Raw genomic sequence first — 11,452 nt, forward strand, 5'->3', positions numbered from 1 at the left:
AAAACTGTTTATAAGCTCATTCTTGTTGCTTCTGTTGGGCAAAGATCTGGTTCTGAATGATGGAGTCCGATAAGAGGGAGTCACTGAGGAGAATCAGGAAAAACAGCAGGACTCTCCTTCAGGATCTGTTTTCCAGGAATGTTCCCGCTGGAGACAGAGACACCCCCGTGAGTTAGCATTAGCATGTTTCTAATCTTCTCAGCAGAGATTATTAAAGTTTTCCTCACGTCTCCCATTTTCTGAGGGATGAATTTTGTTCCTGTCGCAGATCCCAGGTCAGCCGAGAGATGCTAAAATGATCCACTCCATAGCGAGTCTGATCAGAGCAAAGAGCAAGCTGCTCCTGCTGGAGAATCCAGACTCGGTGCAAGTTTATAAGGTAAGAGTCACTTTTTAATCAGTACAGAGCTGCTGATGTTTGAGAACCGGCCCCCAAGGTTAGACTTTAGTTTCCCTGCTTTTTTATTTCATATGAACGGATTTTCACTCAGGCTGCAAATTTCACTGTTTAAACTTAGATCATTTAAAATCTTCCAGATGTACAAAGATGCTTTATTCGCGTTCTCAAAAGCAGTTCACATGCACCAAAAAACCCACAAATGCAACAAAAAAATGACTTTTTTTGCAGGAAACTTTCCTGCAAAAAATCATTTAGGAAGTTTGTGCAAAACTACTCATAATGTTTGGCTTTCTGACCTCATCTGGATGCCCGGGTACTGTAGTATAGTTTTACTGATAATTCAATCCACACTTATTGGCATTAAAATGAGAGAGAAACATGAGCAAAAATTACGATTTTCTTATAAAACAAAATTAAATGTGTGCTTTCTAACCCTAACCCATCTCATAATCAGGTGTGGAGTTTTAAATAAGAAAGAGCAGTAAGCTGCACATAAAAGCAATTTATAAAAGTTCTTTACAATTTAATTTTGTTTCTTTTGTCCGTGTCAAATCTAGCTAAACGATGCTCTCAGAGCAGGAAAAGGTGGCGTTTACCTGCCGGCCGTCCCGAAGAGGGCTTCCAGTCTGAGCTCCATCCCAGTGGCTCTGAGTCAGTCCTGTCCCCGTTTGCACGACAAACGAAGAGGATCCTTCTCATCGGTCACCTCTCAGAGAACAAGCCGCCACACGGAAAAACTGGTCTAGCAACACTTTCTCATGTTCCTTCGCAGCAAATTTTAAACTCTGTACAAACTTTCCGTCGACTCTCTTTTTCACAGCAGAGTGTCCTGACGGCACAGAGAGAAGCTAAGAAATCCCACGTGATTGTGACGATGACTTATCTGGGACAAGGCCGCAGGGGGTCAGGGTCGGGGTCGTTCCAGGATGAACTGAAGGTGCTTCAGCAGGCCAACGGAGGGGAAAATATTTGTGTCTTCAAACACCTGGTTACTCCAGGAGGTACGTGCTTTCATAATTCCCGTAATAAATGTTTACGGTAAATATTTGACTGTAAAAAGTGTAAAAAGTCCTGCAAGCACTTCATTCTCACTGTTTACTCCACCTTTCCATAGATGATTGATCATTTCTGGTATATTCTAGTATTCATAGTGCTGCCCTGTTTCTATATTATATTAGAATCCATAAATACCCCCTTCTATTCATATTTAATGACACGTATCTGCTAGACGCTATGTTCTTGCTCGTTGGCTTCTCTGCTGATTTTGCCAGAATTACAGAGGGATCAGAACCTTTGTTCATCTTCTAGTTTTTAATTATTTCTCTGATCTGAGGTCAGATTTCTCCATACTTTTGCTTCTTCTTCTTTCCTTTTACACTACAGGACGTTAAATAGTCAACAACACTTACACAGGACAAAACTCTAAGAAGCAGTGTCTCCATTGTCAGAGTTGTAACTATAGCTACGGGGAACATGGCACAATCCTTGCCATTGTGTGCAAAAAAAGTGCGAAACAAAAAACAAACAAGGTGTGTTATTAGGGATATAGCTGGTGAGCCGTGTTGACGCACGTTTATGCCGTTAGCGGTTCTGGTACTTTTTGGGTTGCAGCCGCTCGCACCGACGCTTCAACGGTGCGACGCACTCACGAGGGACGAGCAAAATATCAAACATGCCAGAAATTTGTGCGAGGTTACGGTTGCTGATTGGTCGCTGGGTGTTAGTCGCCTCTCGTAAGCCCCTGTATGCTACACGACGCTCAGTGCAAAACTCGCCCCGGTCTTGTAGATTCTCGCCAGGCTTCAGGAAGTAACACAGACTGTCAGTTATCTCCACCTGCGGTTGTGCAGATGGAATAGACCACAGGTGGACATTATAGGCAATTAGCAAGACATCCCTAATAAACAAGTGGTTCTGCAGATGGCGACGGCAGACTACTCCTCAGTTACTTTCTGATGTTTTTGTCACCTTTGAATGCTGGCGACGCTTCCACTCTAGTTGTAGCGTGAGACGGTGTCTGCGACGGTTCAGGTAGTGCAGCTTGTTCAGGATGGCACATCAGTGCGAGCTGGGGAAAGAAGGTGTGCTGTAGTGTTCAGAGCACGAAGGCGCCACCAGGAGACAGGCCAGTACATCTTGAGACGTGGAGGAGGCCGTAGGAGGGCCACAACCCAGCAGTAGGACCACTACCACTGCCTTCCTGCAAGAATGAAGAGGAGGAAAACTGCCAGAGATTGCAAAATGGCCTCCAGGAGGGCCTCAGGTGTTCGTGTGTTTGTTCAAACGGTCAAAAACAGACTTCATGAGGGTGGTGTGAGGGCCCGACATCCACAGGGGTTGTGCATGCAGCCCAACACCATTTCAGGATGTGTGGCATTTGCCAGAGAACACTGTTGTGTCCACCACTAGGGGGCAGTCAAGGACAGGACATTCGTAAGTGAGGGAGAGAAAAGTTTTTATGCTCATAAACTATGATCGACACTCTATAGTCATGCGCTATCGTGAAATACAGTAGCTGTTTAGGGTCATACGAGATATAATGTTCTGCATTTTGCTCCTCGTCCTCTCTGATCTTCGATAAGTTGCCGTTCATCTTCTCCCTCTAGACGTTGTGTGGAGATGGTGCCGGCCCCCTTATGGCAACCTTGCTGGTTTAGGGAAATTTTGCTTCCTTCATTTAGAAAAAAATCCAAGTTAAATGAGCGTACGTGATCACTGGATTGACAGCTGGAAGTCGTTGATGCGTGTGGGCTACCGTAGGTGCAGTACCTACTCGCCACTGTGTGGTGCTAAAGAGCCAAATTTCTTCCACACACTGGGGCTTTACCAACATTAGTGCATTCCCCAAAAATCTGCTGTATGGGATCTAAGGTCTTCTGCCCTCTAGTGGACAATGTAAGCATGTTATGGGAAAGCGCCAATTTTATTGTAGATGTTTCATTTTATATAATGGAAATGAACATAAAGATGTGAACAGAGATCGTTTTACATGTCAGGTGTTTAAACTACAATTTATCTGTATAATATTTTAAAACCTTGATGTGAAGATTGTGGGATTTTCTTCTGATGTCATCTAACATTTATTGTAATAAAAATATTTTTTAACCTTATTTTTTATCTTCTAGATGCCAAGATGGAACAACAGCCTGAATCTGATGACTGGTGTAATCCCACCGTCAGCCTCAGCTTAAACCAGCCTCTTACAGCAAATGTTACAACCACGCCTGTCATTTTTTTGTTTTCCTCATCCAGACCAGTTCCAGTTTGTGTCTCAGAGACACAGAAGTCACCCCTTCAGTGCTACGTTCTACATCAACGGCATCGTGGCGACCAGGCTCAGCTCCTGCTGCGAGTACCGCTACGCCCCGGGCTTCCAGCAGGGCAGGAAGAGCTGCTTCAGGCTGACATGGCTGGCTGGTGGGATGCCCTGTCACAGGTCCGAATTCTTCCTCTTAGAGGGAACAGAAAACAAACGTTGGCAGAGGAGCAGAAATTAGTAATCACAACAGATTGAGCAAATCCAGCTTGAGACGCCAGGAAAAAGGAGGCAGACTTAGCCACACGCGGGAATGCTGCTGGTGGTGGTGCACGGGAGGAAATTTAACTCATGATGAAAGCACATTCTTCATCTCTTTCAGATGTACTAGTCTCCGAAACAAATACAACTCCTGCCAGCAACTGAATAACGGCACAAAGGAAAACTTAATCCTCCCTCTTGAGCAGAACACTGGCAACGGTACAAGGCCTGGAAATGAGTGTCTCAATTTTCCATTGCTTCCCGAAGCGCATTCATCAATATTTCTTGACATTGGGCCCAGTCCTTGTATTGAATAGACTTTGTTTAAAGACTGCATTTCTAAGGAAGTATTATTGTCTTTCATTTTGTCTCATTTGTGTCCTCTAAAGACAACACCGAGAGCTCATCCCCTCTGTTCATACCAGCCAAACCTGTGAAAAAATCCACGAGGAGGGCCAGAAAGCACATCAAAGACGCGGGGTCCACCGACAGCGAAGGCCCTGCTGTAACCGGAACCAAAGAAACCACCAAGAAGAAAAGACGCAAGGGTCAAACTAATCAGAACGAGAGCAAAGGACAGACAGCGGGAAACGAGGGAGAAGATGGCGGGGGCTTCGAGACATCAGTGGTGACGGGAAAATCTACAGAACAGCCGAAAAAACTACCAAAGCACTCAGAAACAACCAACACAGCCACAGAACCGCAGGAAGAACCGCTCCCGTCGAACAAGACTCATCAACCAGTCGGTAAGTGCAGCTCGACTCGTCTGGGTTGGATTCAGGTGAGCTCCGAGATCTCTGCACACGGTCTCTCCGGTTATTAGGGCTTGTGGAAAAACTAAGAAAGAACAGGAAGCTTTTTAAAAATGTCTCTTTTCAGTTTCATTTCAGGGTGGGGGGGTTCTGACTCAGCAGAACAGAGAGAAACGGATCGACCTGGAGTCAGACGGGAAAAACAGGGAAGAGGGAAAACCAAAGGACTTCTATAAAGAATGTGTGGAAATGAGCGCAGAGCTGAGCCGGAGCCCACACAAACAGCGGTTCAAGGCAAACAGTGAGTAAAGAGCCTGAATCTAAACGAGTCCCAGTGGATTTCTGTAACTGGTTTGCTTACTGGACTCGAGGTGAAACAATAGTTCTGGAACAAAGATTACATATCAGCTGGTAGGAAGAGACAGTTTCACCACACCTGAGCTTTTTCACTCGCTCTCTGGATGCCAAGTCCTGGAGAGGTGCCGGCTCCAGAAGAGGCTGCTGTCGAGCGCCAAACACCAGCCCTCCGATGTGGAGTTAAGTGCAGAAAGTGACACGATCCCACAACCCGACGAAAAGCCAGAGGAGGAGGAAGAAGCAGCCTCCCAGAATGTTGGCGAAGAGGAGCCGGCGACAGAACGAGACCTGCATGCACAGGTGTGTGTCCGACACAGGTGCACGCTGGAGAAGCATCCACAACCCTGCTGTAAGCAGCAGCGTCCAGAAATTCAAATGAAGGCTGTTTTAACAACAACGTAAAAGTGAGTTCAGTAGCGAGCAACACTTAACTCACATGGCGAGACAAATAACGTTCATCTGTGATGATCCACATGCTCTGGTTGGGGTTCAGAAATGTTACTCAGCTCCTCACAAGACGGCAAAACATAAACAAAAATACAACAATCAGTAAAACAAGGTAAAAGGATCATTTCCCAAATAAAAAGGCAGGAATCCTTCGTAGACACTCTTGAGTTGAGTCTTAGACGGAAGACGAGGAGCAGGGGAGCCGTCGCTCCTCTGTGTCGACAGGAGTCAGCTGAGGCGGTCCCGATTAGAGCTCTGGGTCGACTCACGGGTGTCTTTTAGTAGCAAGGGGACGTATTATGACTTTTTCTTAAGTTTTATTAGTTCTATGGTTGATGCAAAATCTGTTTATGAAGTTCGTTGCATTAAATTCCTCTCACATGTAGTGGTAGCAGCAGCTTTATTCTCGACGTTTTTAATGCCTTCCAGAATGAGCTCTTCAGGACTCTGTCACTTTAAGAGAACAAGCTGGAGCTGGCCACGCCTACCCCCACCTCGGAGACCTAGGAGGGGCTCGGAGTAGAGCTGCTGCTCCTCCAGCATCAGCTCTCTTTTGCATGTGGGAAGTAATTTGATGCTATCCCGTTGTGACATCACAAACTGGGACTTTTTGAAGCGGGTTGTTTTAGATACATAAACCTAAACATTGAAAGAGTCTTATAGAGGCAGTAGAGACCTGCAAGGGAGCACAAAAGGATGCAAAAGGTGCGTCTCCTTTAAGGGATGTCCTTGAATGTTGCTACCACTTTCAGACTAAAGAATAAAATAAAAACACCTCAGATAAGAAAAGATTTTTTTGCCAACACATCCTGAGGAAACAAACAAGTTTGTTGGTATTTCATGTGTTGTTCTTTAATTATCAGCCTCATGAAGAAGGAAGAAAACAAACGTAAACACCTCTCCCCAAAACAACAACAAACATTAGAGTAGCACTCAGGAATGTTTCTGATGAACAAAAGTCTTCAAGACAATTGTTTAAAGTTACTGCAATCCCTAACCTGACCACTAGATGTCACCACATGATACACGCTGAACCTTTAATCCGTTTTAGATGTTCTGTGCAAAACGGCTGACGCTGCTGTTGTTCAGGACAAACAACGCTACACGTCGCATTCACACCTTCATTTCTACTGCAGATAAAGAGCTCATAACACCATTTTCCCACAGAGATGTGATCCGTTCCCCATCTTGTAAACACATCTAAATAAAATCAAATTAAAACTTTAAAAGTGGAAAAAGAGGCGGGGACATTTAATGAGCATTTTTTCTGCAGATGTATTTAACTCCAAACAGTCATTTGTGTATCTGAGAGTTAAATGCACCGACGGTTGCACCAAATGGTCTGTGAGGTTCGTCTGGGGTTGGCAGGCACTTGGCCCCGTCACATCGATCACGATGAAAAAGCTTCAAATAGTGGGTGAAAAATTCCTCAAGGTGCAGCAAAGTTGGATGTTGGACGTGGCTGACGGCCAGAGCGTACGTCTCTCTGGGCTTTTATCTCAGCTCTGTGTTTAAAACCTGCCTCGCTCTCATCTCTCTTCCCCAACCATCAAACGCTCGCTCGCTCATGCAGAAACAGAACATGCTTAATGTTTGGTACAGTTCTCGCAAAGTCAGAGAAGGTGATCTCTTCTTCTATCGTTTTGTTGCTGCTATCAGCTCCCACGCTACATCGCTCCCCGGCTGGATCAGAGAAAACATGCAGAAACGTTCTATAAATAAGTAAAGAACCAAACGCACTGCAAACATTTGTTGTTGCACAGCTCATGAAATATTTCCAAGGTTCAGTAGATAAAGTTCAAAACACACGATCATGATGTTCTCGACATTTTAGGAATATTCTTCAACCTTTGAACCTAAAAGCATCGTTTCACGTTAGAAAACCACATTTCCAAACATCTTACCAGGTTTTTCTTTGGAAGTGCAGCTTGATGCCATGATGATGGTGCTGAAAACATCTGAGGAGGTGGAGCAGCTGGTGCTGAGGAACACGGGCCTGACAGACGATCATTTGCTGAGCCTGGCGGGGGTCCTGAAGAGCAGCCCGTCTGCCGTCACGCTGCTCAACCTCAACCTCAACCTCATCGGCCCCTTCGGAGCTCACATCCTGCTGGATGTTCTGAGAGTGAAGCCGCAGGTCAAAGGCTTACAGTAAGTTTCTAACGAGCTGCACCAAACCCAAAACCAAGGAAGAACGTGAAATGAAAGCATAAAAGGCACCAGGGGTGACCGCCGTTTGGAAATGTTTGAGACGGAGGCAGAAAGAAAAGTAAGGAATATGAAGAGATTCTCAGAGAGAAATCAAATTCAAGGGCATTTTCTCACCAGCTGAATAGATAAATACGTATTTTCTATGGGAATCAAGTCGAATGCCTCGGTGCTTCACCTTATCCCAGACGGTGTAAGAGCCGTGACGCTGAACTAGACAAGCTCAGAAACGTATAAAGTTTCATGAAAAAATGTGCAACAAATAATCACAGGACCACAAAAAGCTGTGATGGTGACTGGAGAACAAGTTTAGTGGCTCTTTTCTTCCAAACAGGAGAAATGATTCAAAGCAAAGGAAGAATAGAGTTTTGGAGGGAAAATACTTGGTGGTGTTTAGCAAGGCATCTCGAGAGCGCAGCCTTTTGGACCTTTCCTGGACCTTGGAGTGATTTATGCCTATGCTGGACCTATTTGGAGGAGTACACAAAGGAAATCACTATAAAAGTCCTGTTTGCATTTTTTTAAATGAAAAATAACTAATAAATTCACTAAATTCACTATTTTTACCATCATCTTAAACAGTCTGAACACTCCTGACTTAGAAAGTTAGAAAGGTTATTTTCTCTCACTGAACATGTTGATGCCGCACACTGTACACACTGTACACACTGTACACACTGTACACACTGTACACACTGTACACACTGTACACACTGCACAAAATCATTTCTAAGTAAAACAAATTTAATTTTAGACATTTTATCTTATTTTTAGTCTAAAAAGAAAGGAGATTATTCTCTAGAAAAATGAGGTAAATATTCTTAAACGTGATCCAAACGTTCTTGTTGTGAGTAAAAAGTAACGTGCCAACAGGGTGAGCAAACGTTGCTTCTTGTCTGGCTTAAAACTAGCAAATTCACTTAAAATTTTATATATATTTTGCCAGTTTTAAGACTTTTATTTTAAGTAAATTTATTTTTCTAGAGAATTTTTTTCTTTTTAGACTAAAAATAAGATGAAATATTTAAAAACGAGTATTTTTAAAAAACTTTCTCAGAAGTCATCTTTTGCAGTGAAACGCAGATTTTCTTGTTCTCCCTTCAGCCTGTTTGGAAACAAACTGCGTGACCATGGCGTGCTGACCCTGATGACCGGAATAGCTGAGCTGCAGGAGCAAAGCGCCCTAGCAGCCGCCGCCATCCAGCAGGCTCTCCTCTTCCCAACGGAGCAGAATGTGCTGCTGCAGCTCCCCACCGGGTGGCGCTCTTCCCAGGTTTTCACTCTTTTAGAACTGGACATTGGTGGAAATGGTGTGAGCAGCGAGGGGGTCAGGGTGTTAGCATCCTACATCAGAGCCCACTCCCGTCTTCAGTACTTGGGCCTGGCGCAGACAAGCGGTGCCGATCTAGCAGCATGGAAGGAGCTTTTTGAGAGCCTGAGAGGAAACCGCTCACTCGCTCAGATCATCTTAGATGAGAACAACTTAGGAGACCCCGGAGTGCGGCTGCTGGCTGACGTGCTGAAAGAAAATGTGAGTCTGCAGCAGGTGGATCTCGATGGGAATGGCATCAGCGATGTGGGAGGCAATGACATCATGGGAGCGTTGCTGTGCAGGATGCAGTTCCCTCTGCGGCATCTCAGCCTTCAGCAGAACGACATCAGTGTGGGATTAATGAGCAGAATACAGCAGGAGGTGAAAGTGAAATAAAACCGCATGATTGGCAGAACATGCCCTCTAACCACAGTGAACTCAAGAAAGCCGCTGACTTTGTGAAACACAAGAATCCACGTGTTCATTCTGAGGTCAGAGAGGAACACACTGACTCATTTGACTTGTTTAGCCATCAAACACACACACACACAAAGGCCTCTTCCTTCCTACAGGTGGGTGGACCTGCAGAGAAAAGCATCTCCTTTTAGTTCAGGCAGGTGTAGGAGGCGTGCTCGCTTTAGAGCGGCGCTGCGGTCTGGAGGCATTTAGATGCATCAATGAACCGAACCTCTCTGCTGCTGTGATGAGGTCATCTCCACCTTCTTCTTCCCACCAGCGTTCCTCTTCGTGACTCAACACCTACTACTCCCTTATTGAACGTTCCCGTGCCTTCTGCAGAAAAAAACCAGAAACCACGATGAATCATTTCACCCACCATATCTACAAGCTTACCCAGAGCGTCCTCCTGCAGCCCGGAACACCATGACAGCCAATCAGAAGGATGATTTTGAGCAGCTGATTCGTAGCATGTCAGCCACCCTCGTTTGAGCTTGCTTGACCCTTTGAGTGTGAGACAGCGCCTCTAGAAGAGGGTGGGGAAGAAGGGAAGGCTGGAGGAACTTCATGTGAGTTTGGAGGCCATCGTCTCGTTGTTCTACCATCACAGACGTTCTGAGAATAACTGTAGCTGTGATCAAAGCCTGTCAAAGAGGTGCTTATCTCCTCCTCTCAGGGCTGCCGGTAGTGATTCCGCCGAAACCGACCTGTCCACATTTCATCTGCGGTTCCTTTCTGCAGAACGCTGATAAAGAAGGAACTCTCTCTCCAAACCCCACAAGGAGGACAGATAAACGAAACCGGCTTTTCTGGAGACTACATCAGCAGACGTTATCCCACTGAGCTGTTTCTGACCGAGCGAGCTTCTGCGTGTCACCACACGACTTCAAGTCAAATAAAATATGGTTGTATTTAGTCCTGCGGATGGTTTTGATTTGTATTAAAACTCTGGTTCTCTTCGGTGTTTCTGCCACGTTTGTTGTGAAGCGGTCCGCCAGCATGCTCGGTAAGCAGAGGCTGGAGAACAGGAGCTGCGCTGTAATCCACAGACGCCGTCGGTGAGGACTTTGTCCTTCGTCTCTGCTACAAGTGAACCTCAGAGCACTGACCCCGTTGTCGGGCTGCTGATGTGTTTGCCGTGAAAGAAATCCTGCAGAGTTACAATCTCCTTTCAGCTGCTTTTCAGAGCAACTTTAACCAGGAGACCCTCGTGTAGGGTTGTCAGTGATGTCCTAGGACAGCGGCCCCAACTCCCTTCCCGTCGGACCGGTACCCAGCGTGTTTTACTGATTTCAATACCTGATTTTAACGAGCAGGCGATTAACAGGCTTCTGCAGAGCCTGATGAGCTGCTGAATAGGTGAATCGAGTGTGTTGGATTAGGGAAACAACTAAAACCAGCCCTCAGGGAAGGGCGTTGGGCATCACTGTTCTAAGCCCTGTCTTCACTAGAACGCCTCCGGCTTTCAGCAGAGACTGAGTGAATATTTAAAGAAACACATAGAAGTCATTTTTATAAACAACCAGAAGAAGAAGAGACAGCAGCGGGCGAGTTTACCGTCAGGACGCTCTGCCGGGAGCTCGCTGGGAGATGAGAAGTCTCGGGAATGGAGTTTGTCGACTCTGGCCAACAAACAAAACAACGGCTCATTATTCAGACTGCTTCTAGCTGTTCTGGGCAGGTTTTTATTGAACCAGCAGCGCTGGGCTGGCTGCAGAACCATGAGGTTTTAATGTTTGTAAGAATTTGTCCTCTGGAGACACAAAGATGCTCTTAAACTTCATCTAGGTTTTTTTATCGTTTTGGTATTGTAATAGATTACTTTCAACTCTCCCACTGTCCTAACGGGTGACCCCACCAGGAAAGCTGACCAATGAGCAGGGTTGATGGTTCATCCCTTGGGTCCACGTGGCAGGGGTGAGGAGTGAGCACCACCTTACCCCTGCCACGTGGACCTCACCCCTGCCACGTGGACCTCACCCCTGCCACGTGGACCTCACCCC

At 45.7% G+C, this 11,452-nt stretch overlaps 2 protein-coding genes across 2 annotated transcripts; both read left to right on the top strand.

Moving 5' to 3' along the window:
- Positions 1–414: 414 nt before the first annotated feature.
- On the top strand, positions 415–4,155 carry LOC139072038 (glutamate rich 3-like). The gene is made up of 5 exons (XM_070555224.1): positions 415–437; positions 519–573; positions 958–1,140; positions 1,221–1,401; positions 3,653–4,155. Exons 1-5 carry the CDS (start codon positions 415–417, stop codon positions 3,895–3,897), a joined length of 687 nt encoding a protein of 228 aa, XP_070411325.1. The 3' UTR covers positions 3,898–4,155.
- An 86-nt stretch (positions 4,156–4,241) lies between these two features.
- Positions 4,242–10,365, top strand: LOC129152385 (NLR family CARD domain-containing protein 3). Its single transcript, XM_054730252.2, has 5 exons — positions 4,242–4,663; positions 4,797–4,970; positions 5,139–5,326; positions 7,401–7,624; positions 8,786–10,365. The coding sequence occupies exons 2-5, from the start codon at positions 4,919–4,921 to the stop codon at positions 9,387–9,389; spliced, it is 1,068 nt and encodes a 355-aa protein (XP_054586227.1). The 5' UTR covers positions 4,242–4,663; positions 4,797–4,918; the 3' UTR covers positions 9,390–10,365.
- The last annotated feature ends 1,087 nt before the right edge of the window (positions 10,366–11,452 follow it).

The sequence above is a fragment of the Nothobranchius furzeri genome, chromosome 10 (assembly GCF_043380555.1).
Source record: "Nothobranchius furzeri strain GRZ-AD chromosome 10, NfurGRZ-RIMD1, whole genome shotgun sequence".
Classification (NCBI taxonomy): domain Eukaryota; kingdom Metazoa; phylum Chordata; class Actinopteri; order Cyprinodontiformes; family Nothobranchiidae; genus Nothobranchius; species Nothobranchius furzeri.

What these genes read in the sequence shown, in the direction of transcription:
- LOC139072038 (XM_070555224.1), top strand. Translation starts at nt 415, where the DNA reads ATGTTTGAGAACCGGCCCCCAAG. An exon ending in TATTCGCGTTCTCAAAAGCA is followed by an intron (nt 574 to 957) that starts GTTCACATGCAC and finishes TGTCAAATCTAG; the next exon opens with CTAAACGATGCTCTCAGAGC. An exon ending in ACACCTGGTTACTCCAGGAG is followed by an intron (nt 1,402 to 3,652) that starts GTACGTGCTTTC and finishes TTCCTCATCCAG; the next exon opens with ACCAGTTCCAGTTTGTGTCT.
- LOC129152385 (XM_054730252.2), top strand. Translation starts at nt 4,919, where the DNA reads ATGAGCGCAGAGCTGAGCCGGAGCCCACACAAACAGCGGTTCAAGGCA. An exon ending in ACAGCGGTTCAAGGCAAACA is followed by an intron (nt 4,971 to 5,138) that starts GTGAGTAAAGAG and finishes CTGGATGCCAAG; the next exon opens with TCCTGGAGAGGTGCCGGCTC. An exon ending in CCGCAGGTCAAAGGCTTACA is followed by an intron (nt 7,625 to 8,785) that starts GTAAGTTTCTAA and finishes TTCTCCCTTCAG; the next exon opens with CCTGTTTGGAAACAAACTGC.